The sequence below is a fragment of the Aphelocoma coerulescens genome, chromosome 6 (genome assembly GCF_041296385.1).
Source record: "Aphelocoma coerulescens isolate FSJ_1873_10779 chromosome 6, UR_Acoe_1.0, whole genome shotgun sequence".
In the NCBI taxonomy this organism is placed as follows: domain Eukaryota; kingdom Metazoa; phylum Chordata; class Aves; order Passeriformes; family Corvidae; genus Aphelocoma; species Aphelocoma coerulescens.
In genome coordinates, this window is record NC_091020.1 from 16,985,616 (window position 1) to 17,012,693 (window position 27,078).

A 27,078-nucleotide genomic window follows, 5' to 3' on the forward strand; every position below is an offset into this window, starting at 1 on the left:
TGCAAGACTATATAGGCAATGAAAGTAAGATCACAGGCTAAAAGCTGTGTTACCCCATGATGCACAATGCACATCTAGAAAATACATGAATGTTTTGGCTGTACCTAAAGCCAAGGAAACAAAAAGCACCAGCAAAAAGTACAAGAGAGATGGTACTGCAATGACACCTGCCAGATATCAACCATCCTCACCCTTGGCTTCTCCCCACAAGGCATTGTATTAGCAATTCAGATATGGGCTCCCTGTAGCATCCTGCAAATTGCTTGCATTGGTTAACACTGTCTTGGTTTTGCATTGTAAGCTCTTAATGTAACTGAGTTAAAAGCACTGTTGCATTAGCCCAGAGGTAACCTCTTTCTTACAGAATCAGTGCTAAAGCACCACCAAAGAGTTGCACCCAAAAATTCAGCTGCAGAGCACAATTTAGGTTGCAATTTGAGTTCATATATTCAGAGCTACAAGTGGTGCTTGAGAAAACCTCTGAAGGACCCTTTAAGAACTGTCTCCCTCCCCTAACAGAAAGAGGACTACAAGAGCAGAGGACTTTTTTCTAAGAGCCATGAAACTGATGGCCAACAAATAATACTTTCTCTATCCACTGCAGAAGTTCACACTAACATACAGCTGGGCGTCAACTATATTTGGAAGAGCCTTGCTGCAAAATGGAAAGAACATCTGCTGGTAGAGCCTGAGAAGACAACAGTGATGGCAAATTCGGGGCTGTCAGCAGTGTTGTAGGGCAAAACCACCAATATCTTCCATTCTTAAATCTTATGAATGAAAGGGAACAGAATGACTGAATTAAGAGGACACTTTTACTAAATAAACTGTCATTTAGTATCAAGTAATTCTACTATCACATGGTTACATGCTTCCTCCTCTTTCCTCCCAACTTCTGAAAACTTTAGGGCCAAGACTTGGAGGAATCCAAATCCAAAAATCAGTCCTCACCCACAGTTTCCAAAAAAGTTCAGATGCGTGAGCATTCACGTGCACCGTCACTAAAGCAGAAGACAGAGAAGCAGTGCTAAATGTGAGAGAAGAGTTCAAAAGCAAAAGAGGAACTAACAGCAACAGAGAAAGATTTTGGACAAAAATTGATAGAAAATTAAAGGCTTATAGGCAATCCCTCCTGGAAATAAAAACTACCTTTATTGCCTAAGCACGGAAGTCACAAAACAGCTGAGCAAGACACTTTGCAAAGGGCAAAAGAAACAAGCCATTGTCAGAGCTTGCTTAAGAGGGAAAAAGGGATTAAGGAAGATTTTTGGAAAATCTCCTATTTCAGTAAATAAATTATGGAGAGAGATGTAGATAATCTCACTACCTGCTATTCTGACAAGAGGAGGCTGAGGTAAGAAAGGAACTGTGCAACAGGCCATTACTGTGTCTGTAGCACAAGCTGGTTTATACCACTCATACTCTGTGCTTGCTGTCAGGCATAGCCATAGATTTCATAGCCTTCCAATGGGAAATTTGTTGCAGGAAATGGTTATATAAAAAACCACTCCTGAAGAGGCAGGAAAATATGAACTTGGAGTTTGTTCAACCAGTAGATGTACATTCTGCCTTCAGTTGCTCTATTCAAAAATCAAGTGAAGCGAGCTTGTATTTACTGAATCTTTAGGGATCATTTATTAATCAACAGGAAATATGGGAAATTGTCAAGAGAAAACAAAGTCATTTTGCAAAGTGACTTTGGAATGCAGCCAGTGTAAAATTTTTTTCTTCCAATACCATTTAGCAATATGAAGGATGATGCCATACACACTAATTTGATCACTTCTAATTCCAACAAACTACCATAAAGGGGGTGTTACAAACCACATGCTCCAGGCAACAGCTGCTTTTCAGGAGAGATGTTAAAAAAAACCAAAAAAACAACATCAGGCAAGATACCTCTGTCTCTGGGGCAACAATTCCTACAGAAACCAGATATTTCTCCTGTGAAACAGATTTGTTAGCCCCAAACTGCTGTGAAATCCTCATATGCTTTATTTGCACTTCCCCACCAGTCCCATGTTTGCTTTGCTTCCCTCTGTTAGTATCATTATTCATGAGTTTATGGCACACTTGGGCACTGGGCTTCCAGCATTATTCTTGTTCCTGTGGCTGAAGAAGAAGATGATGCAATGTTGGTACCAATACAGTCAACCTCAATACTGTTGACAACACTGGTATTTCTAAGAAAAATGCCTTCTGCACAGTAAACAATGAAGGCTTTGAATACATTTTAGAATCATGGTTGCAAAAAAATAAGCATATATGGAAAATGGAAGTTACTGATTTGTAATGACTGTGGTACTATTGCTTCTCCTTCGAAGTGCTTTCATCGTCTCAGTGCCATGCAAAGTTCTAAAATACCTGACCTATAGAAGATCTGACATGCTGATTTCCAACCTTCTGTGAGTAAAACATACAAGGGAGAAACAAAAGAACAATCTTTGCATCTGAGAAAACAATCAATCAATCAATCAAACAAAAGACAATCTGTATTGTGATATAAAATGTATGATCCCAAACAGAACTTTGCCTGTTAAAATACTGAAAGAAACTCTTGCTCCACACAATGCTACTTACAGGGGCAGGTTAGAGCAAACAGAACCTGGCCTAAGTATGGAAGCTATCGCTTTGTGTTGCTATCTTCTTGTGCCCCCCCAAAATGTGATGATCTAGTTGAAAAATCCATGTCTTGTCTACTGAAACAAGCCACAAAATCTGCCAATTCCCATAAAAACAAGAGTGTGGCTGTATCTAACCACACAGTGCAGCAGAACTCCTGCTGATCCCATAAAACCCCTGCATCCTGTTCTGTCTGCTCTGTACAATGTGACAGACTTCCAGCTAAGGGCTGTACCTTCATAGACCACAAAGAAGCCTTTGCCCAGGATGTTACTGCTGCTCCGGAACTCGATCCACAGCCTGCTGTCCGTGGAGATTACTGGTTCAGGAATCTTGTCACCACAAAATCTACCTAGAAGGCAGGAAAGAGACAATGAAGATATCTATGAACTCCTAAGGGACAGCACAGCATAGCAGGCACCTGTGACTCTGGGAAGCAAAGAGTCTTCGGTTAAAGGAGTGTGCTTGTGTAAAACACCCTTTCACTCCCATAACTTGTGCTTTTGAATATGTTTCTCTGTCCCCCCTCCATTAATTCATATTCTTTTCAATTATTAAGTGAATTAAAGTTCTCTTCAGCTAGGAGGGGAAGCCAGTAGTTACAGATGAAGCCTCTATTGCCCTGGTAAATTCAAAAGGGCTCTTGTCTTGGTCACATAATTCAGCAATTGAGCTGTCGTGGTGGGCAAGCATCACACTGTCCTAGAGATGTGGCATTAGAGAATGTCCTTTCCACCTGCTAAGAACTGAAAACTCCTTCAGCACTTTGCATACAGGAGCAAATAGTCCAAGTCAAACCAAGGGCAGGACATGGCCATGCTGATGAGAAAAAAACCCTTATCTCATTTTCTGCTCAACAAATCCCAGTTAAGCTTCTGCAGTCATTTAACTTCTTTCAAGAGAAAGAGCCATTTTGCTCCATGATTCCCCCAGCTTTGAGCTCTTTGGCATGTACCAGCACTGGTAAACTCTCAAATTTTGCCAGTAAGAATGAATCCTGAAACAGAACAACTGCAGATAGCATTTGCAGCCCAGACAACCTCAGCAACCCCTATTTGGTTCTCCTCTATCTATTAAAGCCAGAAGCTCCTCATAGAAACAGACTGAGCACCAAGTACACACTGATAGTCAGGGACCTGCACTTGAGCTTGCACAGAGCAAACACGGTTTTTCACTTCAGCTGACACCAGCAGGACTATACACTGAATTCAACATGGTCTTGGCACCCTGCCCAACTGAATCCCAGTCAGAATTTGACAGAGGCAGAGAGTAGCTCTTCAGGTTGAATTCAGTCAGAACAGTGGTGATAGGGATCCTGGCCTTCCAACACCAGGCAAAGGCGCTTTTGAACAATTTCCACTGGGTAAAAACCTGGTTAATGCCTTATGTTCAAAATAGGATCTTATTTCCCAGTAATTGGCTGGGAATGACAGTTTCACTGACAGCTTTTTTTTTTTTTTTGCAGAATCACCCATCCAAATATTATCTTGGACCCAGCTTTACTCAGCTACTGTTGTGCCCCCAACCTGCCCAGTGCTGTTGGGGCAGTGTGACAGCCCTGCAGCATATCAATAGCATCTCCCACCTCCACTCCCAAAGGGGATGCTAAAAACAGCATCAGCACTGCAAAGCTCCTTCCTCTAGGGTCACTGAGCAACTTCCTCTTGGATTTAGACTTGGAGTTTAACAAGGGTGTCAAGAAGAGGAAACGCAGATGAGGAACAAGAATGAGCAAGCTCCTCAGAGTGTGATAAAGGGCCCATTCATAAAAAGTTATACACCATTTAAAGGCTGGGTTTTCACACACTTCCCTGGGAAAATATGCAGCACACATGTATTTTTTCTCTCCACAAGAAGCCCATGCTTTCACAACTCACACTAATCCCCCTCCCCACCCCCTGCTGAATTGCCGTCTGTCTGCCTCTTCCGACCTAATTTCATGGGCTCAGCCCCATGCGGGAGCCATGGCCACTCATGCAGCGTCTCCTTCCAGATGGAAACGCTCCCAAGTCCACCTGCACTAGGGGAACAAGGAGGTGCTTGGCTTCTGAAGTACCTTTAAATTACTCAGCAGAAAAAAAACAAACGAGGAGCTAAGTTGCAGCTGCTGGAGCAACGTTACCTGATGCATATGCAGCAGAGAACAGCAATAAATGCTGCCAGCTCCAAAATAAGCAGTAAACAGTAAAACCAGCTGCCAACTACACTGGAAGGTAGGCCCAATGAAACCTGGGAAGCAGCATGGCTTCAGCCTCAGCACCTCACCTGGTACCAGGGCTAGGATGTCCAGTGGGGCCAAGGAGAGCACCCAAACCTCTCTAAACCCTCTGACCCAACACTGACTAGCCCAGTTCTGTTCTGCAGCATGGAATGCAGCCCCTCTAACACAGCTGGGGATGCTGCCCAACCCATTGCTTCTTTCCTTTTAGGCAGAAGGGGCTGTTTGTAGTGCCACATTTTACATGTTTGGGACACTGAGCTTAGGGGATGAGGTCAGGATCAGAGGCAATGGCAAAGTAGGTGGGACTCCTGAACCACTCAGGCTGACAGAAGGCCTGCAGGTATGATAGCAGGAGGCAGAGAAACAAGGAGGATACAGAGGAGCTGCACTTCCTAGAGATCTCTGGAAGCAGGAGCAGACTGGAGTCCTTGCACAATTTGACACTATAGGCATGGTCTAGCAAGTTCCCTGCTAGGAGTACAGAGGCTCCAAGTACAGAGTACTGTGTATTTGTAAACACAAATACATGAGAAATAATGGCTGGAGCTTGGGTCAGGAGCCGTGCAGCTGCTTCATTCTGACTGCCTGACAGTTCTTCCCTGGACTTAGGAAAAAGCAATAATAAAACTCCAGAGACAACATTTTTAGTCTCAGCCAGGGCCCTGGCTCCCTTCCCTCCCTGCCTCATTTCTCAAGCTGGAAAAGGAAGGAATAAAGCCTTTGTGACTAAAAGGCTTGGAGCATGGATCATTTGGAGTGAGTACAGCACACCGACATCTCTGGATGGAGACACTAAGAGATGGTCAGTGCACTGGCTGGACCTAGGCTCCTTCCAAGTAAAGGAAAGTTTGTTTCTGTTTGTTTTCCCCAGCCACTCTCCAAAGCATCAAGAAGAATACACAAAATGCAATTAAAAGGAAATAGCTACTCACCCAATAATGGAGCCTTCCTCCAGTAGCCATCACGCACCTCCACATAATCATACCAGCAAAGGCGACTTTTAAATAGGTCCATCGATGTGAAATTTAACATAATCTGAAAGGAGAGATTGCACATTTCTCTTTGGGGAGGGAGTTACTGTAAAGAGAAGACCCTACAGATTGTTTCATTTTTGCTATAGCGCTGCGTAAGTGAAAATGCAGGCAAAGACAGTAGGGACGTGTGTGGGATTTGTACAACCACCTTTTCTCAAAAAAGAAAGGCTTCTCAAAGTATTTTAATGAAACCATGACAGTACATGACAGCAGACAGCCCTTTACTATCAACTCTGTAATTCAAAGACAATACCCCTCAGTTACTTAAACAAAAGCCCAGTTTGGATTTTTAAAATTAAAACCCAAATCTTTGGGTTTGAGTAATGTGAACATCACAGAGAAAGACATTGTCACAAACCACATATGTTTGGGGTCTATACCTGCATAAAAATAATACTTGCAAGAAATATCTGATTTTGCTAATTAGGTTCCACATTCTGACCATCAGACTCACACCATCATCGTGATGCAAGTTCCTTCAGTGGCTTTACCAAACAGAGCTTGGCATAAAAATGCTATTATTTTGGTCTCCTTCCTCTGTAAGATGGATCATGGGCCTTGGTCTGGGAGGTCACTTATGGAGGTCACTGTTGAAGTGTACTTGTATTTTTTCCTTGCAAGATTTGACCCATATATTCATTTACACCCATAATCTGCACATAGTCACAGAAATGTCTTTACTTTAAAAAGGATGCTCTCCCTCAAAGTCCTTTTTTCACATTTTTGCAGTATTCTGACTTTGGAGAGCAAAAGGAGATTCATCTGTTTCTATACAGATGAATTCTATAAGCCCAATATCTGTTCTCAGATAACACCTCAGTGCAACAATTTGCACCAATCACTGCACTGGATTAAACAGGTAAATTGAAGCATTTAATCTGAAATCAATCCTCTATTTCCTTTTTTAACATTAGTGGTTCAGCATTTAGATGCTGGGTCCTTCCCGACACAACTCTGAGGAGGCAGAGAAGCAAAGGGAGAGTTTATAGTACGATGGACACCACGAAACTCTCAGTGCCACTGTTTTCAAACCTGGACGGCTCTTGGCCCTCTTGCCCCAGCAATGCTCTCCCTGCAGCTGATGGCAGCAGCTCAGCATGGCATGGGACTGGGCTTGCAGGTGACACAACCAGGTCCTGGAGCCAGGCAGCTGTTGCAAAACGAACGAGCTCTGCGCTTCTTTGTCCGAGTCTGAGTCTTAAGCATGTCTTGAGGGTGATCCTCAGCAAAGTCACTCTGCCAAGGAGCTCCCAAGCTGGGCTGCTCATTCTTGCAGCCTGGTATGGTGTGAAAGGCCTGAGGGGCTGCTGTTACTGGATTAAGGAAAGATTGCATTTCTACAGGAAGATCAATAAAACAAAAGGAGCTGGGAGGAAAGTGGACGGGGTGGGTGATTGATGCACAGAGGGGCTTGGTGTTTCAGGGCGGGAAGTGGGAGTTCCTTGACAGGGACATTATGCATCTATGACAGGGGCAGGCCACGGATGTCACTCATGGCTCCTCAGCTCCCTTCAGGACTCCAGACTGCAGCACATTTTATCTAACTCATCTGACTGGCTTTGGAGTGTGTGCTTGCCAAAGCTAACAGGTGACAGGAAATGTCCAGGCAGGGTTTAGTCTCAAACTGAGAGGAGGATCAGAGGTCAACACATGGCCCAGATATGTGAGGGGCTCTGCTCCAGCATCACCACTTCTCTCCTCAAGATTGTGTATTCTTGACTCCATCTCTCTCCTGAGTGGTGCTCAGGAGCCTTTCCTGGGTCCCCACACCAGGCATGCAGAGATCTTCTGGCAGGTACTAACGCTGTCATCACAGGCAAAACCTCACATGAGGGAAGTGCAGAGTACACCTTGTGCCGCTGTGGTACCTACCTTCTCCCCTGGGGTCACTGAGATCCTCCAGACACAGTGGGAATAGGAGGGGTAGCCATTTGGAAAGCCAGGGGCTGAGAAATTACCTGAAGAGTCTTGCAAGGTCTCTCCACAAGCTGCAGGAGAGGGGAAAAAAACCTGTCAAAAAGGAGTGACTCTGAAACACATCAGGGTCTACCAAACTGTCTGCTCATGGCTGCTGTGTGCAGGTCAGTGGCTGGTACTCCAACAGTGCTCATTCATGGTACTGGCCAAAGGTCATTGACCAGCTGAGACCTTGCCAAAGGGGTGACGTGAAATTTGTCAGAATTTCTGGCATAGAAGATGATCAGTGCAAGGACACAGAGGAAACAGCTTCCAAAGAAGAACCCTTCTTCCTTCATCTTCTTTCCACATGCCAGCACTTTCAAGTTTCAGCTGAGGAATATCTCATTCACTAATCAAATGCAAAGTGTTAACCCCACCCCACCTCACAACCCCACACTGCTGCCAGCGAAACTGTTTTCCCTTCATTACAAGCTGCTCAATGAGGTTGACCTTAGTTACCACTCTAAGTTGTCTTTTTTTTGGCTTAAAACACCCTAACAAAAGCAGGGCAAGCCCCACTGCCCTCATGCTTTGGCTGCCCAGCACCTTCCTGGCCACTGTGCTGCACAGGACTACATATGAGCCCACTGGTCTCCAACTTCCTGTTTTGCAGCCTGCTGCAGTTGATGAAATGTAGACCCCAGAGCGACTTTTGGGAAGCAAGGAATATGCACATTCATATGCTCCTTCAGGGAACTGCAGCTTCAACATCTGGAAAAGCTGTGACTACTGTAATTCTGCTTTCTGAGCCAGGATGACTGAGCTGGAACAAGGAGTGACCATCCACATCTGCAGAGCAGCTGACTGGCTGGGTGGGAGGACCACAAATATCAAAGCTCCCATTTCCTTGAGAGTGCCTGCTAGACGCATCCAAATGCCAATTGCAAGGAGCAGGGACCTTGACTTGCCTGCTTCCCAGTTGTTTTTCCCATTTCATAACCAACTGATATTATAAAGCTGCCCTGGATCTGCAACTCTGTTTCATCAGAGACAGTAAGGCAGCCCCCAAAAATCCCCGATGAAGCAGCAGTGCTTTGAAAGATCCGACAAGGCCTTCCCTTTCTCATGGAAATGCCAGGGGTTGTTCCTCTGCTTGATGCTATCACACGCTAATTTTGCAGCCATGATCACATTTAGATGGGCGGGTTGGCAGTTGGAGATTAAGAGAGATTGATTCCATTGAAAAAGTTTAATATGTTCAAGCAGGGGAGAAGGAGTCACCTGGCCCAGAATTTCTTAATTTCCCTAAGCAAGTTTGATCCACAGCTTGACAGATCAGACTAGATGAACAAATGTGGGGACACAGAAAGGGGTTTTTAAATATTTTTTTTAATAAAGAGGGAATTCCAATCCATAACTCACCAGGATAAATAAATGTTCTTTTTCTCTGCTCAAAAATCTATTTAAACAAACATGAAATGATAAAGGGAGCTCTTAATCATGGGAAACATGCACAACATGACCATAGTGACACGAGATTATTGTCCTCGGCTGAACCACAGTGAAGGTTTCCAACAGCCCAGACTTAATTCTCCCAGAGTGCAATTACACAGCTACTGGCAAGACTCTGTAATTATGGAACAGGTAAGAATGATGCCTTCAAATAAATACCTACTTTTATTCCCTTAATCTTGTCTAGCCTCTGTTTTCAGGTAGCCACTTCAAGGCATCACTACTCTATCTACTTGCAAAGACTACTTTGCTGAAATATGCAAGGAGACCTATGTAACTCTCCAACCCTTGCAGAGGAGACTCCCCAGACCCTGCCACAGGCTGGCCTTACAGCATGGAGGAAAGCGACTGCTTGCAGTGCAGGGGGAAGAACAACAGTGAGCAATGCACCTTTGTGGGTAGAGCACAACCTCTTGCAGAGCACTCTAAAAAGCAATATGATTCTACTCCACTTAATAGCAAAGAAGCCAACAGGAACAATAAGGCAATGGTTTGGTACTTCTGGGATCCAAGAAACTGAGCCGGTAGAAAGGAACAGAGGTGAAAAGCAAAGTAGAAAGGTGAATGCTTCAGAACTCGTTTGTAAATGAAGCAGAGTGACTGAGTAGTGGACACTTGCAGCTCATCAGCTGGTTACTGGTACACTGCATCTTTGAAAATGCCCAGAGAACTGGAGGAGGTGATATAATGCAGGACCATTCTCAATTTACAGTTTAAACATTCCTGCACAACCATCACAGCTACACAAGCCTTTTTCCTTTAGCACAGCACAAGACAGCAGGATAAGCTGTTTTAAAGCTTTTGTAGTGACTGCAGTCATCAAGTCCTCAACTGTGCAGCCATAGCAAATTTAGCATTAACTACTATGTAGCAGACTGCATCTTGCCTTCCAGAAATTCCTTCAGCAAATTTCATTTGGTTTCACCTGGCCTGGCACTAACTTTAACCCAGCAGGTATGAGCTTTGGGGAATTAAGAGGAATTTAAAACAGCAGGGTTTTAGAATGGACAAGCTAAGCAAGCCCTAACTGTAGCAGCCACATGAACTCCAGTCTAATGAGCTGGAAAGTCCTGTTTCTTAAAACAGACACAGCAGGTGTTCTGGCTGATTCCAGTGCATACTTGTAACTCATCTTCCACCATACTAGCTCTTTTTTTTTTGGGATATATTATTAGGTATTCTCAGATGGAGACTCTCTTTCTAACAGGGAAGCCATCTGCCATTCAACTTCTGAATTATGTTGCTGCACTTTACCCTAAAATCCTTAGCTTGACTACTGAACAAAGCGTCTTCATCCTAAAGTCTCGTTCAGACCCTGCTTGAAGACACAGTTGAAGTCCTTTGGTTTTGAACTCCTTTGCTTTGTATTTTGCAGAGGAAGAAAACTTTTAAAGCTACAGATTCAAATAGCAGATGAAGATGCTAATGTCATTAAATATACTGCACTTCTTCTCCTCAGATGCAACCTGTGTAAATATTTTGATGCAAAGAAAAAAAGAAAACCAAAGCAGAACAACAGGTATTTGAAAAAAATGTTTAGTAGGCCTAAATCTCTAATTATTTTGCTGCCAAATATGTTCTGAACTGCAATAACCTCTGCTAAAGCTTTGTGGGAAAAAAAAGTAGGAAAAGTTCTACTTTGCAAATGGAAAACTTGAGACTCACAGAAGAGTCCTCATTTTAAAGAAAGTTGCTTTGTAGCTTTTAGTTAGTACCTCAGGCCAAAGTGGCTTTTCAGTTTGCCTTGAGAAATCTAACTCTGTAATTGATTCTTCCAGCTATGGGAATGAAAAGCCTGGTTGGATTAAGTCTGACTCAATCAAAAAACATAGTGCAAAATAAATTAACCCCTAAACTAATCCATGACATAATTTTGCAAGAACAACATTTTGTTCAACCAAAATCAATTTGAAGATAAAGAGTGTAAAAAGAAAAATGTAATGATGAGGTAAAAAGAAGAAAAAAAAAAAGGTTAATTAGAACTAATAGACCTAAAAGTTATACCACCCCTTATAAGCTAAAAGCAATAATCCTTGAACATACAGACCCTGAAGCCCTCAGAATTCATTTTGGACCCTTATGGATTCATAATTTCTGACCTTTTCTGCTGGATGCAGAAAAACAGTGGATCTGCACAGCATTTATCCACCACTTTCCAGGGCCTCAGACTACCAGAAATCTTTCCAGAAATCTAGGAGTGCTAACTCCTAGTCCCCACTCTGTCTGTGGTCTTGTACATTGGTTTAATTTTCTACAAATAGAGCCTACACTGGACCAATCTGAAGCCCTAAACCCAACAATGATGTTGGCAAAGTACTAACAGTAGACACATTTTAGGCAAATTCACTTCTCCCCCACAGCTCCAGCCTAAAGCACTTGATAGTCTGTGTTTCCCAAGTCTCTCTCCTCAAGGCATCGTTAAGGTGCTCTTGAACTCCCATGCCTACCACATAAACCATGTGTCTATATGACAAAGCAGGATCCATCTCCCCAAGCCACATTTACCTGGGCATTTGTACAACTTCCTTGCCTGAGCGATGTCTCCCTGGCTCAGGCGAATGCGCTGACCAATAGTTGGCCGGACCCCATTATCATCTCGACGGGGAAGGATGGTGTCAAGGAAAACTCCTCTAAAGGGAAGAGCAGAGAGACACAGAGCAGTGAAGCAGGGAAAGTGATGCAATGAACAGAAAGTAGTGCTGGCAGGCCTCCCACAACCCATCCCCCTGGCCATATATCCCATGTTAACAAGCAAGAGTGGGGCAGCTTCTAGTAACTGCTAACTATCTCAGGACAGCCTTCTCACTATAGCAGACAGCTTCCAAATGTACAGGCAAGTCTGCCAAGCCAGAAAATTCCTCTTGGATAGCTCGAAACTGCTGCTGCCTCTGTTTGAGGTAGCACATTCCTTGCCATAAATCAGAAAAAGCAATGAAATATTCTTGCAGAAGGTTCATGGCACATCTGGCTCAACAGGAGCACAGATCTGGCATTTAAGCCAAAGGAGCAGAGGGAAGGGGAATTTTCTCAGTAGCAGATGGGGTTGGGCTGGCAGTGACTGGGGCTGCCACAGACAAGAGGAAAAGATCATGTGCTCTACCTTTGTTCTGTATGAGTTGCCAAGCTAATAACTCTACTTGTCTCTGCCTCTTTTTACTTGCTACTATTTCTTCCATGTGCTTCACATTCAGGAGCTCTTTACTGCACTTCTGATCTCAGTCCAGTGAGGGATTTAAGCTCAGGCCTCACTTCTATCAAAATGCAGTCCATGCAGCCAAGCAAGAGCTTGCACGCAAGAGAGACCCCAAGGGAGCATTAGGACTGCAGGAGGGAGGGAGGGAATCAGAAACCCAAACTCCAGGTTGGCAAAATCCAAGCTCTTGCAGCCAGGCTGTCCAGTCCACAGGAACCTTTCACTGCACCCCTGAATGCCAAACAGGCTTGGGGATGCCAAGGCTAACACAGAGCTTAACCTTCAGCATCAGCTTAGTGAAGCAGACTGCTCTTTCTGAAGTACAGGATATAACTGTCCAGAGAGTCCAATGGGAAATCAGGGCAGAAGCAATAACTTTAGTGCTGCCTAGTCCACAGGTGGTAAGGGAAAGGGGGAAATTGTTTTGTAAATATTCAAACTGAAGAAAGAAATAGAAGGAAAGAAATTTAATCTGTTTTGAAAACTGGAATCAGCTATTGCATGGGAGATGTTAGGGTTTCTTCAGCAGAAGAAAAAATCCTGATCAGCACCAAAATCAGTACTTACAAGATCTGAGGTGAGGCCATCAAATATTGATTTATAAATTCAGTTTGGCATTCTACGTGCCAGCTGCATGCCTTGGGCTGGATTTATTTGTGTTGAAAACAAATCCTCCAATTCCAGAAACACCACAAATGTAGAAACAGGTCAGTTTGCTCAAAGTAAATTTTCAAGCCTCCTCAGGAGTTCATAGAACTCAGCATTTGGCAGGGACATACTTCTGTGGCCTCTGAAATGCGTTCTGCAGATCTCCAGGCACAACCAGGGAAGAATTACAGAATTTAATAGAAAAACCACCATTTGCACATGCAAACTTTTGATTCTTTTTCCCATTCCAGCCCTCACAAATGCACACTCACAGCCCTCACCTTTCTGCACATAGTGTATACCTCAGGCACTGCTCACACAACACAAACAACCCATAACTTCAAACTACCCTTGTTACCTGCCAAACACATTTTCTTCCAGAAGGCTGTACTCTAGGCAGATTTTTGGTTTTGCTTTTTCCTCCAACTGAATTTTGTTCTGCTTTCACATGCATTGCTGAACATGACTCCCAACTACAAAGCAGTAAGCAGTTTCTCTCATTTTGCCATCAAAGGAACCAAGAACAGGAGTCTGCCTGGCCCAAACCACACAAGTTCCAGAAGTCCCATGCTGTCCACCCAAACACCATCTGCTTAAAAACACTTCGAGTGTAAAGTTGCACATTTGGTGAGTGTCTCTAAAAGTGCAAATATTTTAATAAACACCAAACAGACATCATTAAACAAAGCAGCTCAGGAAATCTAACACCAGAACCATTCTTGAGCAGCATATCTAAACTCTCCTCCCAGAGGTAGGAAAAGACCCATGGATCCTGGATGCCCCATTCTCTTGCTGTCCAGGCATGGGCAGTACATGCATTAGCTTACCAATGCAGTGGTAAGTCAAGCACAACACCCCACCATTCCTACCAGTGAAGAACAACAGGGTTTGAGAAGAGACTCACAAGAGTCCTTAGCATCCACACAGTACTCTGAGTGAGCAGAGTGCCATGCCAATGCTATGAAATTATCAACTGATTTAGCAAATGCTAAACATTCATGTCCCAATAGATAGGGTAAAAAATACAGGTGCTTAAACAACACTCAAGGAAGCAGATATTCAAGGCAGTTTAAGAACTGAGCTGCAGGCAGCTACCTTTTGTCCCAGTTCTGTATTTTTATCTCCATGTGCAGAAGAGAGATTACATGACCCTTCTTCACACAGTAAAACCTGTGGAGGATATCTGTATGTCCTGTGCAGGATTAGGACAGTGCACTGCAAATACAAGACCGTCCCTGGACATGGAGGCAGTGCTACCTACATTCTGATTTGAACACAAGCTTTGTAGAGGTCATGTTTTGTAACTCCAGACTGTGCTGCCATGTCTACTAGCAAGCTGCTTGGTGAATTAAGGTAACCAGCTACTTGCTTAGGACTTTGTGGAGGTTTAAACTTTCTTCTTGCTAAGTTGCCATTTATGGTCTTGACCACTGTCAAAGAAATCATTTATGATACAGCAACATCCAGGTTAGATTGCTGCCATGTCTGTAAGGAATGCATCAGGAAATAAAAGCCTGCAGCCACACTCTGCAAAACAGGCAAATTTCTGACACAGATGAGAACAGAAATTCCAATGGTAAAATCTTGTTCCTGCTGTCATTACAGTCTCTTGTGCCATACTCCTATTTCTATTAGCCACAGACACAAATGAGAGACATATTTTGCTATGAAATGGAAAGGAGGAATGACTCTACACCAATTCTCAAAAGTATGACTAGCAACACTGTTAGGACTCATCAAGTCTCAGAAAAGCTGTACCTTTCTGTCCTAGGTAAAAGCTTCGAATAAAAAGAGCCCAGGATTTATAGCAGCATTAGACCATGGCAAGCACCATATGATTTACTATTGTCAGTATTGTCAGAAGTTAAAAACAAGGTTAAGTGCCAGGTAAGAATTGCTACAAGAGAGCAAGTCACAGATGTGACTCTGTGTCTTTCCCCTGCTCACTCACACATCCCATCTCCACTGGTCAGGTGCTCACACCATCTTATGTTGGCTTCCTGGTGCCTGCTAATGTATTAACACACCCAGTGCAGCCCTTCCCTTGCAGGGCCATGCAGGGTCTCTCTCCCTTTCCTAGCCACTGATCTTAATGAAACCTGCTGGAACTTAATATCTTCATGGACTCTGTGCTTTTGTCACTTTGGGTTGCAATTGGGCAGCACTCACCAACCTCAGTGAGGTGGGAAGGATACGTGCATACACCCACCAGTCTTTGTAGCTGGTCAATACACTGCTTCCTCAGGGAGCAGATGTCAAGACAGGTCTTGGCAAAGTAAAAGCCTATTCCCAGCACTGCTTATGTGCGGTGAGAGCACAATCAGCCCACAGAGGCACTTAGTGCTCAGTTCAATTACTGCACAAAGATTGCAACTGGGGTAAGGGTGGGTCACAGAGACAAAGGGCTTAAAGAAAACAGACTTAAAAATCCCATCAAGCACCAATTTAAATTTAGAAGGACTCTTGCCATTTTTATCCCATTTTGGCCCAGCAGTGCGCTGAAGGACCCTGGTTTTCAAGAGACACAGACTCAAAGGCATCCACAATATAAATGGCAGTAATAACTTAATCCTGCTTTTGTGCAAGGCAATTCTAACCATTTAGAGTTTAGCAAATGCTGGAAGGGTCCAGCAGATGCCTCAAGGGAAGAAAAATTGTTTGCTTTCGGTATCTGATGCAAAGAAATCTCCGAAGGCTGCAAAACACCCTTGCCCAGACACCTTCTCCTCCTGCTGCAACAAGCAGCATTTCAGCATGTTTGATAATTTTCCACTGGTTGATGTGAAGTTGTCAAAACAAAAGCACAAAACAACAGGCTTGGCCCTTCAATACAACTGGGGAGTAAGAAGATTAACAAAGTCCCAAAGACACCTTTAATTTTTGCAACAAAAATTTGCCAAGAGTGTAAATACTTCCACTGTACCTTCCAACCCCTTTACTCATAATATGTGGTGACAGAAAGCTCTTGGGAAAGAGCAATAGTAGAATTTATGGAAGAAAACTTCTAGTAATGCAGCAAAATGAAGCTGGTCATCCAGTTACTCTCATTCCAAATCCAGGACATAACTATGTTTATATCACCTCTCTATCCAGTAGAGCAGCCTGGTCAGAAAATGGGCTCCATCTGGAAGGATGAGATGGAAGTCAAGGACAAACAGCCTATGCAGAAACTGGCAGTTAGCTGCAGCAGCACTGATAACTCCTCCATGACAAAACCCAGTCACACAGAACCACATAGCTGCAGAGGCCATGATCGAAAGCTCATGCGTAAATGATTAAAAAAAATACCCAAGTAATTAAAGATCATGATCTAGAGTTAAACTCTTCCTTGGCACAGCCACTAGAGACTCTGAAGGTAGTAGTATTGTGACTCCAAAGCATAAGCTGGACAACCAAGAGATTCAAAGCTTGATTTAGTATTACCCAACTTGCACGTGGGCACATATGCACACAGATACACATGTGCTGCCTGGAAAGGCTGCAAAGAATGTTAACAAGGCTTTGGAAACTCTCTGAGATTATCAGGATTATTACTGAGTAAATATAGTGGAAAGGGGAAAACGGAGCCCACCATACTACACCCACTGTGCTTTTTCAAATATTTTTCAAGCCTTCCAATGCAGCAATAGATCAGAGGTCTCTTTCTAGGCTCCATATATCCCAGAGAGTCAACCACAATTACCAAAAATAGTCCTAAGGATGTGTAACCTGGAATTATCACCTGGAGAACGTGTTCCTAGCATAGTGCATGATGCTGTCGAAGTCATAGGTCTCTCCAAGTGAATTCACTTCCCCAGCTTCCATCTTTAAAAAGTTGTACTCCTGACCTGTGATGACAAACAAAATGGAAAAGAAACAAATCACTTTTAGAAAAAAAAAAATAATAATAATGCCTTCCACCTCTGGGAGCCTAGAATGGAATGGATATGCTCCTGTGTTCCAACAATTCCAACTGGACATCCAAAATATCTATTCATATAGCTATTTTGACCCTTATTCTAGACAAGAAGTAGCAATATTTCTTCTTCTCCATCTCAACTCACAAAGCACCAGTATCTTCCACAAAGTGTAGCAAGAAAGGGTTCTACCCAGCCAAAACCCAGGAATAACCTGAAGTGTGATTTTACCTTGCTGTATGTTCTCTCTGATGATAGTGACATGCTGGTCCCTGTCAGGCCGCGTGTGCTCATGCCAGAAACCCACCACATGACCCAGCTCATGAGCCACAATACCAAACTTGTCACAGTTCTTTCCAATGGATATAGCCTGAGGGCCTCCTCCTCGGCGACCCACATAGGAGCAACACCTGGAAAAGAAAACCCACAAACCCATGCAGCACTTCAGTGACTTGAGAAACTCTGAAACATAGGAACAGAGGATGGCATATGGCAGGGTTCAGGACAGGCCAGCAGTTGCATACACTATACATGTATGTATACAGAAAACATGAAAAACGTGCGTATCTATAAACATGCATACGTACACTTAAGTGTTATCCCAGGAAAAAAGAATCCAGAAAGGCTTAGCACCTTCTGAGCAAATACCAAACTGTCCTAGCAACCCTCACTGAAAGTGACCAGCTGCATCTCTGTGGCAGATTCTCCAATGTAGCCACTGGTCTATTCTGGGCTAGACTTACAGAGCCATGTGTCACTGAAAGGGCTGTTTGCAATAGGGAGCTGCAGGGAGTGTGTGTGTCACTTACCCACATGTTCTGTATGTGAACACAATGAAGCTCTCTTCATCAGTTCTCTCCACAAAAGTCACACAGGTGTGCTTCTCCCAGTGCCTCATTGCTTGCTTAAAGATAGCTCTTTGGGTTCCTGGAAAAGAAATCAAGATGAGCAAACAGTGAAGGCTTGGCTTTCAGGAAAATCTCTAAGGGACTTCATCTGGATATATGGGAACAGTCAACCTTTCAAACAGCCAATCTTATGCCTGTAGACACCTCTAGGACTCTGGGGCCCACTTCCAACTATAGCATTAATTTCCTGTATCATCTTTTCTCTCCTTGTGCTTGATGAATTAACTGCTCTAATAAAAAGGTAGCAAACTTTACAGATTAAGTATGTCAATATTTGTGCATATAAAACATGTCAGCTCTCTAGGCACAGGCCATTCTGGCAGAGCTGCCAGGTGTTCTGATCTGAATACCAGCTACTAAGTGATGTGACAGATTTGCTCTGTCACCCCAAGACACCCAGGAATTTCATGAGTGCTACAGATGCTCCTCAAAACTAAGGCAAAGCTATTGTCAGAAACCTAGAGTACTTCTGCTCCTGCTCTTCCAACAGCAGAGAGGATTCTTTTCTGGAAACACAGGGGGTGAGCACAGCTCACAGGTGCTGGCCCCTAAAGAAAAGTGACTCAGTCACTCAATTATTTCTTGGACTCCAAGAGAAGAACCATCTCACCGCGCACCTCAGCTTCAGGCTTCCACAGTGCACAATTCCTTGTGCAATGACATGCCCAGCCTATCTCAGGAGATAGATTTCCAAGGGCCTGAGTCATTCGTGGGAGAACTCTGTTCCAGAGATTTCCCACACAATTTGAGACACAAACCCCATAGCTAACAGAAGACAGTGTTTTCACTACTGACCAGTGAAATTTCCTCCGATCACATAGGGAATGACCCCCCCTGGCCAGATCCTCTCAGCCCTGGATGTGGTTGCCCTGCGCACTCTGGGAGAGGAGTGTGTATCCATCCCAGACTCATCTTTATATTCCTTCCTCTTCGGGCTCCTTGCAAGCGTTGTGTTCTGCCTGCCGTCTGCAAGACAGAGTGGCAACACTGTTTAAATCCTCTTTAGTTCCACGTGCAGCCCTCAGGTAATACCCTGGAGCTTCAGAAAAAGATAAAAAGAAAAAGCAAGGTGTTAAACCAAACCACAAGTCATAGCCAGATTTGCCAGTGATTTTTTTGGGACTTTGAGACTGCTAATCTACAGAAAACTGACCCTTCTTGTTTTGGAGCCTCCATATGAACTGTGCCAAACCTGTTCTCCCATTAGGATATAAAAGCACATCCTTCCCTGTCTCTAGCCACTCACTCTCTGCAACAGCAACTTCACAAATGGGGACATAGTACTTAAACAAGGGGAACAGGAGGTGGGACTCAAACAAGCCTAGACCCATCCACTCATCTGCAGAGAATGGTTTGTTCTATCAGGAATAGCTTCACAGCAACAACTACTCATTCGAGTTGGCCTTGGAAGAAGGTGACAGACTCCTAACTCTGAAATCTGTACTCGAGGCTGAAAAGTATTTGGTTTCACATACCAGGTCTTGGGTGGTTTGGAAATCTATAGATCAGACAGTCTCTGCTGGAGGAGGGATGCTCAGGATGGAAAAACAGAAGTGCAAATCTCCATCCATGCTGAATCTCTTCATTTTAATGAAAAGGAGCAAAAATACAAAAGGGAAAGCAGAACACATCTCATTTCTTGTTGCAAAGGGTAGAGGAGGCCTGGTCATGTGGTGTTCAGTGCTGGCCTTAAAATCTGCCAGAGGATTCATACAGGCTTCTAGGCAGACCCTGTACCATGCCCTACATCTGTGCTGCTGCAGCTCTGCTCAGATACTGGTTATACCTACATGAGTTGCACTTTTAATGTGGTGTTAGTCTGACCCAGAGAAAATATCCTTTACTCAAAGCTTCCGAGTTGTTCATCCCCTGACTGATGTGCCATGGGCAACTCAAACCTCAAAGCAGCCACAGTCCAGCTGGGCTTTACAAGCCTGTGTAAGGACTGTGTAGACACACCACTTGCTACATAAGCTCCCTGTATTGCACAGCCAATGCATCAGCTGGACTAGGGCAAAGGGGTAACAGAGGACAGCGGTTGCCATGCCTTCAGGGATTGCTGGCCTAAAGGGTCACACCAAGGTGAACATCCTTGTCACCTTGAAGAGCAGCACTGCAGATGGTGGCTCCCCAGAGGACCACTGTGAAGCCCAAGAATACAGCAATTTGTATGTAAATCAGCAAGACCAGCCACAGTTTTACTTTCCAAGTCAGGGACATGGGCTGCCAGGTTATTAAAAAGCACAGGTCCTGCTAAGACCTTCCTTGAGTGACCAGGGGGGCTGCTGAAAGCCTCTTCCCCTATTCATCCCTCCAGCTGAAGCACCAGTGAGCAAACCACTACTGTCAAGGTTGAGGGGATCAGTACAATGGGAAGGAAATTCAGGCAGTGTAGGGGAATGAAAAGAATGAACTTTAAACCCTCCCTCCTGCTTCACCAGGTCAAGCCCTTCCTGCTGAATACCTTGCTCTGAGCTGCAAGACAAAGACGGGAATTTGCCTTTTGTTCCTCTTACTCCTGAGCACCTCCCTGGCATTTCAGAAGCTGCCCCATCCCCAAGGCAGCTGCTGGATCGTGGAAGGCTGATGCTCTGAGGTTGGGTGTTCTCTCAACAGAGGAGGAACCACCCTCCTGCTCTTTGCATACAGCTGGTACTGCTGGTACCAGGTACTAGCACAGGCAATGGCATTACGAGGTCCACAGCTAGAAGAAGAGAGAGGGTCTCAAGACAGAAGTAGTCTTGTCTTCTATTCACAAACTGCTCCTGGGGCTGCCCAACAGCTCTGTGGATTTGCACATGGACAGCCCCTGACAGCAAACCCAAGTGAGGAGTTGTCTGCCCTGTGCTCTCCTGTGCCTGGTGCAGCAGCAGCTCTGCACAGGGGACTCTGGGTCCACACTTCTGTGCCACCAAGGCTTCCATTCCTTGCCAGCAACACACACCCTCTTGGGCAAATTCTCCTCACCAGTCTTGCAACAGCTCTTGACTGCTCCTAACTCCTGCTATAGTTTTCTGCCTTTAACAACTGAAATTTGTTAAATTCTCCTCCCTGGAGAGGCCTGACACATCCTTCTATCAGGGCCTACTTGTGGGTGGGGGTGAGCAGTTGCCTTTATATCACTTTGGATATTTTTCCCTCTTTCATTCACTTATTAAACTGTCTTTATCTCAATCAATGAGTTTTCTCACTCTTGCTTTTCCTGCTTTCTCACCTCTCCTGCTGGAGGAGGGGACTGATGACTGGATGCTTGGCTTCCTGCTGGGGTCAACCCACCACATTATACATGGCAAACCCACCCTTTCAGAGAGTTCACCAACAGCAAAAAATGCCTGGGCAGGGCTGATGTCCCAGGCAGAGAGGTACACACATGTACACAACAAAAATATGTTTTTACAGAGTGTAAAAAAAGTAAATAAAAAATACCCAAAAGTCTGGGTGGGGTACAACATTACCCTTTTTAACTGCTTTGTCACTGTGGTCAGTTGAAGTGGCATTCTCACTTGACACCTCTTCTCCCAGGCCTCCTGCAAAGGAAAAAAGAGCAGAGACTCATCTCTGGTGAGCTGGTTGGCAGAGCTCTGATGTGGAAAGGACAGCAGCTGCTAGTAATGTCATCTGGGGGTCCGCTGGCCACAGAAACTGTCTGCTTTCCCTGTGCAAGGAGCAGGGACTAAATGCCTGATAAAGCTAGGCACTTTTCCTGGATTTGTTCCTAGCCTACAGTGACACCCTGCAAGTCATTACCATACCATGCCTTAGTTTCTCCATTTGCTGAATAGGCAGAAAGTCTCTTCTAGGGAAGGCTAATTTCATGGAGATTTACTGAGAGCAGGAGCTGAATGAGCTGATCTCTGTAGAGGTATTGCAAGAGCAAGTTTCTGCAGTCTTGGTGGCAAGGTAAAGAATGAAGAGCACGATAAACCACCACACGCAGAAAAGAATACACTGTCAGTAATTCGGCACTGCTGGATGCAGTGTGGACACTTCCAAGAGGGATGTCTCACTTTCAAGACAGCTGGACATCTTCCAGTCACTGAAGCAGTCTTGCTTTGCCAGCTGGAAAGCTCTCCTTTGCTCTGAAGCTGGCTACTAGCAAATCCTTCTCCAGCCCGTCCAACGCGGCAAGGACAGGGGAAAAGGTATATCCCTGACACACTGGAGAAGGACTGAGAGGATGGTAACAAATCTCCAACATTATACTACTACAACTGATAAGAATATCAGAAAAATTATGTTGAAAGATAGTTACAAAACAATTCAGAAGAAAATAAAATACCCAGACTCTCAGCTGGCTATAGGTTAGAGCTTCCTGGTCCAAGAGACACAGTAAATCAGGGGTTTGTCTCCCAAAGGAAGTGCCATAGTTTAACAGAGCTTGGCTGGACAAAAGCCACTAGATGTGTGAACAGGAACAAGCCTGATTCAACAAGATGGATTGCTCTGAACTCTATCACTCTTTTCCAGCTTCAGTGTCCCATCCTTAAGATTTCCCTTTGTTTTCTTTCATGCCCAGTCCTCTTCACTTCCTTAAGCCCAAGCTCAACAAAAGTTCCTCTTCTCAGTTTTACATCCCCAGGACTTCTCACACCCCCACCCCTGCAAAGTATGCTATTCTTCACACAATATCTCATTCCATTTAAAGGAAACCCCAACTAGCCTTTCATCACCAGAATTATTAAGGCATGCAGTCTTTGCTGAGGCAAAGGATAATTTTGTGTTTCTAAATAAATGCAGCTTGCTTCCAGTCACAAACAGATTGCTTCTTAATTGAACTTGGGAGGTGAATTATATGGTGAATTAGGGAAAAAGCACAACTCTGTATTTAGTGAATTGTTCTCCTAAGAGGGAGCTGCATGAGATTGAATTGCAAATGATGGCACCAAACCCTAGAGCCGGGCCCCTCTCCTGTGCCCGAGCTGCTGACCTCTGCTGTGCCGCGGTGCCATTCGAGCGCACGGCTTTTCCAAGCTGTGAGCACATTCTTTCCCAGAGATCAGTGCAGGCCTTGGTTTCTTATGCAAAGAAGAGGTTTGAATAAACTAGTGTGACTAATGAAATCTACAACATCTTTGCATATTTTGTCTTATTGTAACCGATGAAAAGGGAGAGCACTACACAAAGGCCAGATATGGGCGTGCAGATACACCGGATATTTCAAACTCTAATCTCACTCATACAGACAGGGAGCACCCACAGCCTTGTGTCCCACAAGGCTGTTTTGGAATCAAACATGAGAACTTTAGAAGATTCTGTTCTGATTCACTTTGTTTTAGATATTTCCTATCGTCATGATGCCTAAAGATATCCCAAAAATTGAAGTGACTTGACAGACATTTAGCCCTCTTCTGATTCTTTTCAAGAGAGGGCTAATGTAGGATCCCAGAAGAACTGATATGCCACTACCAATAAGTAAGGAAGCCAAGAAATGCACCTTGTGTCTGGAAGCAGCTGCACATAGGTTGCAGGCAATGTGTAGGTCCTGTTGTCCCCTCAACACTCCTGAAGTTGTACCTCTCTGTTGGACTACTCTGTCACATCCAAAAGCAGAACATATTCCAGTGTTACTGCTCCAGAGCACGAAATGCCCATGTATGTACTGAAGCCCATTATCATTGGAAACACTGAAGAGGAGAAGGGAGAATTTCAGTTTGACGTTGTGCTCTGTGGAAAGCCAATAAAAGCAGGCTTGGTACCCCACAAAGGAATGACACTGACTTTAATGGATATCCAGCAGTTAACAAGCCCCCCAAGATCACTTTCATCCTCAGTACTTCCCACCTGCTGCTGTGCTAGACCAGCACTCACCTTTCTTCAGCCTGGCTGTTTGAGTTTTGTCTGCTTCTCCCACAACCAGTTGATGATACAGAGTTAGTTAGGTCATGTCTCCGTACAGAGAGCTGTACTAGGTTTCCTAAACCCTCTTAAACACCACATTTTTGTAATTCAATTCTTCCTAATAATTTGTCCTACTTAACAGCTGCAACCCCAGCAGAACACTGCTGGACTCCCTAACTATGCAACTTAGTTTCTGTGCATGACCTGGCAGAGACACAAAAGAGATTCTCTACCCGGGCTGGGGAATATTTCATCTTCTACCTACAGTGCACTTGTACAACAACTTGTTTTTCTGTTTCTCACAGACCAGCACTGCTAAGGGATCTTGGCTGACTGAAGGAAATGTCCAGTAGTTTGAAAGCACCACAAATCTGAGATAAATCCACCATGTCTGCAATCATGGCTGAAGAACAGGTGTCTAAATTGTTTTCAGGAACTAGAAGCAGCCTGAGGTGGTAAGTAAGGGTCCAGCAAAGCAGAAGCAGCAGGCTAGGGCACTGTTGGGAAGAAAGCAGTTCCTCTCACTCTCCCAGGAGAGGAAACTGAAAATCCAATTTTGTTAAATGAAGCCCAAGTTGTTCAGCTGAAACCAAAAAAAGGACAAGATGCTAAGAGAGAGAACGTGCATGCAACATGCCATCAAAACCGTACTGCTTGCAGTTCCCTTACACCACTAGCACAGGCAAAAGATCTGCAACCTGAAGGAAGAGCAGGAAGCAGACTCCACTCAGTACCCTGACTTCCAGTAAGAGAGGGTGGGACTCGCAGAAGTAGCAATATATCAGACCTGAAAATGTGTCTTCTACAAGCTGCAATTTAGGACTGAAGGTACTTATTGCTGTGCATGTTCTGGTTTGGTTGTTTTGTTTAAGCCCAGGTCTGAATCACCGAAGAGGGGGCAACCAGATCTCTTGCTAACTAAAGCTTTTGTGATTCTTTCACTTGTTTATGGACCATGAAGGGGTTCTTGTCTGAAAAATGAAGAGGAAAGCCAGGCAAAGCAGTGAAGCAGTCTGCTGGTGAATCAGAATGCATGTAGTCGGCCCAGAAATACCTACCACCCTCCTACTGGGTCTGTTTAAGACCTCAAAGCTGCTTGAGAGGCAGCTGATTTCAAAAACATTTTAGCACCATCCATCTTCGAGCTTTCATCTGAAAACACTACTCTGAGGCAAGATGAGTTACCCAACTAAAAGCAAAGGAGAAACATCAGCCTATCCTGAGTCAAGCTTCATTTTCAAATGATACCTATCTATAATGCTAGTCTAAAACCCAACTCGTGACAATAGGAATTGTAGTTGTCTGAAAAACTGCAGTCTGTGAACACAGAATATTCTTACATGGGAAATTGGATGGGATGAAGCTGGCAACACCTCCCTTTTCCCCAAACTGTAAAAGATCCCATTAAAATCAAAACCACTTTCAGAACAGGATAATTTTTCCTCTCTGGACCAGTGAAGAATCTCTTCACGTTCATGGAGTTTTCCTTTCCCTTTTCTGGTTGCTGTCCACCCAGGGAAAGGGTTCCACAGCTGAACTTTGAAGGTAGCTACCACCCATATGCTCATCACCTCTGCTGAGGACAAAGGAGTCCACAGTGACCACTGAGGACTTTGACAGATTTTCCAATTTTTCTGGTTTAGCCGAGAATAACTTGGCTGTGCACATAATTATTTGCTCTCAGGTGAATCAAACCACAGCAAGACTTTTTCTAATATATCTTACTTACTGTGGAGAAAAGGCCATTTCAGAGCTGGGTCACAACACAGTGATAAAAAAAATATTTTAAAAAAATTATTAACAATTTCACCTCCCCTACCCATGCCTTAGAACACCCTGCTTTCATAGTCTCACTCAATATATTGGCTAGTCACATGCCATGGCTTAGAGACTGGATTTCAAATGGAGATTGCAATGAAGCACCAACAAAATCAAGTAGTGCAGTTAATATTAAACACCAGTCACTGGTGAGAGTTTCAGTTCTGGTGACTTCTGTCATATTACAACCATCAGAGAAGCTCCTGGAAAAACAGGATAAGGCAAACAATGTTACATGCAGGTTTTTAACTTCATTAACTAATGGTCAAGAACTGTTTAGCATAGGAAAAGCTTTACTGCACTGGGTTTTCTAAGCACAGAAAAAGTGATGATTTTATTAAAACAATTTCTGCTGGGAAAATGCATTCAGAATGCAGAACAGATGTTTCCCAGAGCTGGTGGAGAGTCTATAGCAAAAACCTTTCCTAAACCCCCATACCCTGGAGATCTGAGCAAATGATTTGAGATATATCCTTCAGTATTTCCTGTCAGTGGAATAGCTGAAGTTCCCTCAATTTACTTAAAGAAAAATAAATTAAAGAAAGGAAGAATTCTGAACCCCAAATTCCCTGCAGGAATCTGTTTTTCATATTCAGAGTAAGCTGACTAGCTGCAATAACTCAGGAGAGTCCCAAGGTCCAGAGGCTTGACAGGCAGATGTGTCATCTCCACATCAGCTGTGAATGCTTGTGCAGGCAAGGAGGACACTGGCCTCACAGGGAAGCTCATGAGAGGAGGAAGGTGAATACAGCTAAGCAAACCCAGGGCTGCCAAAGACATGAGCTGCAAAGCACTTAATGGACCAACATCTTCTGCTGGGCAGCTGTGTTTGGAGTGGTACGGCAGGCAGAGTAGAAATGCAGGCAGCACCATTCCCAAACACCCTGTATTTCCCCTGGATACTCCCTGCTCTTCTGGAAGTGGCAGCATCACTTTTATACTGTGATGCATCTTGTTTTTAAATAATGCATTGCAAGAAAGGGGACGATCTGACCCAACCTCTCCACCAACCTTTCAACTGAGAGTCAATGCTTAAGGGGAGCAACATTCTCTGGATACAAGGAAGGACTGAGAAGACTGAAAGGGGTCTTTTTCTGTGGGCTGTAACAACCACTTCTGTTCCCTAGGGTAAAAAGACAGATAAATGAGAGATAAAAGAAAGAAAAACCTTATCTACAACCTGTGCCATCTCACTGATTTCTTGCAGTGAGAAACATCTCTGCAAGTACAGTGCTTTTACTGAGGCAAGTGAAAATGAAAAGCTAAAGTGAGTACATGTGCATGTCTCTGTTGTTTAGCCACGTCCCCACACATGGTGTAAGACTTCTCCCCTCCCAGCATATCAACTGAGTAATCATAGTACCAACTATCCCCATCCCCTTGCACTTGATTTCTTGTCAATCTGATGGATTGAGATCTCTTCCTAACAGGTGTCTGCCTCACTGCTACATTCCTCTCCATTCACAATAATCACCTTCCCTTCCGGTCT

At 44.1% G+C, this 27,078-nt stretch overlaps 1 protein-coding gene across 4 annotated transcripts in view; it reads right to left on the minus strand.

The window, feature by feature from the left end:
• Window positions 1-27,078, minus strand: part of TLL2 (tolloid like 2) — an 86,349-nt gene that overhangs the window by 16,666 nt on the left and 42,605 nt on the right. For 3 of the 4 annotated variants that reach the window (XM_069019466.1, XM_069019467.1, XM_069019469.1), the window contains 9 exons: window positions 21,389-21,460; window positions 18,729-18,899; window positions 17,835-17,952; window positions 17,257-17,435; window positions 16,851-16,956; window positions 11,794-11,918; window positions 7,750-7,865; window positions 5,776-5,878; window positions 2,858-2,974 (listed from right to left, as the gene is read on the minus strand). In XM_069019466.1, the coding sequence (XP_068875567.1) occupies window positions 2,858-2,974; window positions 5,776-5,878; window positions 7,750-7,865; window positions 11,794-11,918; window positions 16,851-16,956; window positions 17,257-17,435; window positions 17,835-17,952; window positions 18,729-18,899; window positions 21,389-21,460 (1,107 nt within the window). Of the gene's footprint in view, window positions 1-2,857; window positions 2,975-5,775; window positions 5,879-7,749; window positions 7,866-11,793; window positions 11,919-16,850; window positions 16,957-17,256; window positions 17,436-17,834; window positions 17,953-18,728; window positions 18,900-21,388; window positions 21,461-23,367; window positions 23,408-27,078 lie in introns of those variants that run through there. The other variant, XM_069019468.1, reaches the window with a different exon arrangement.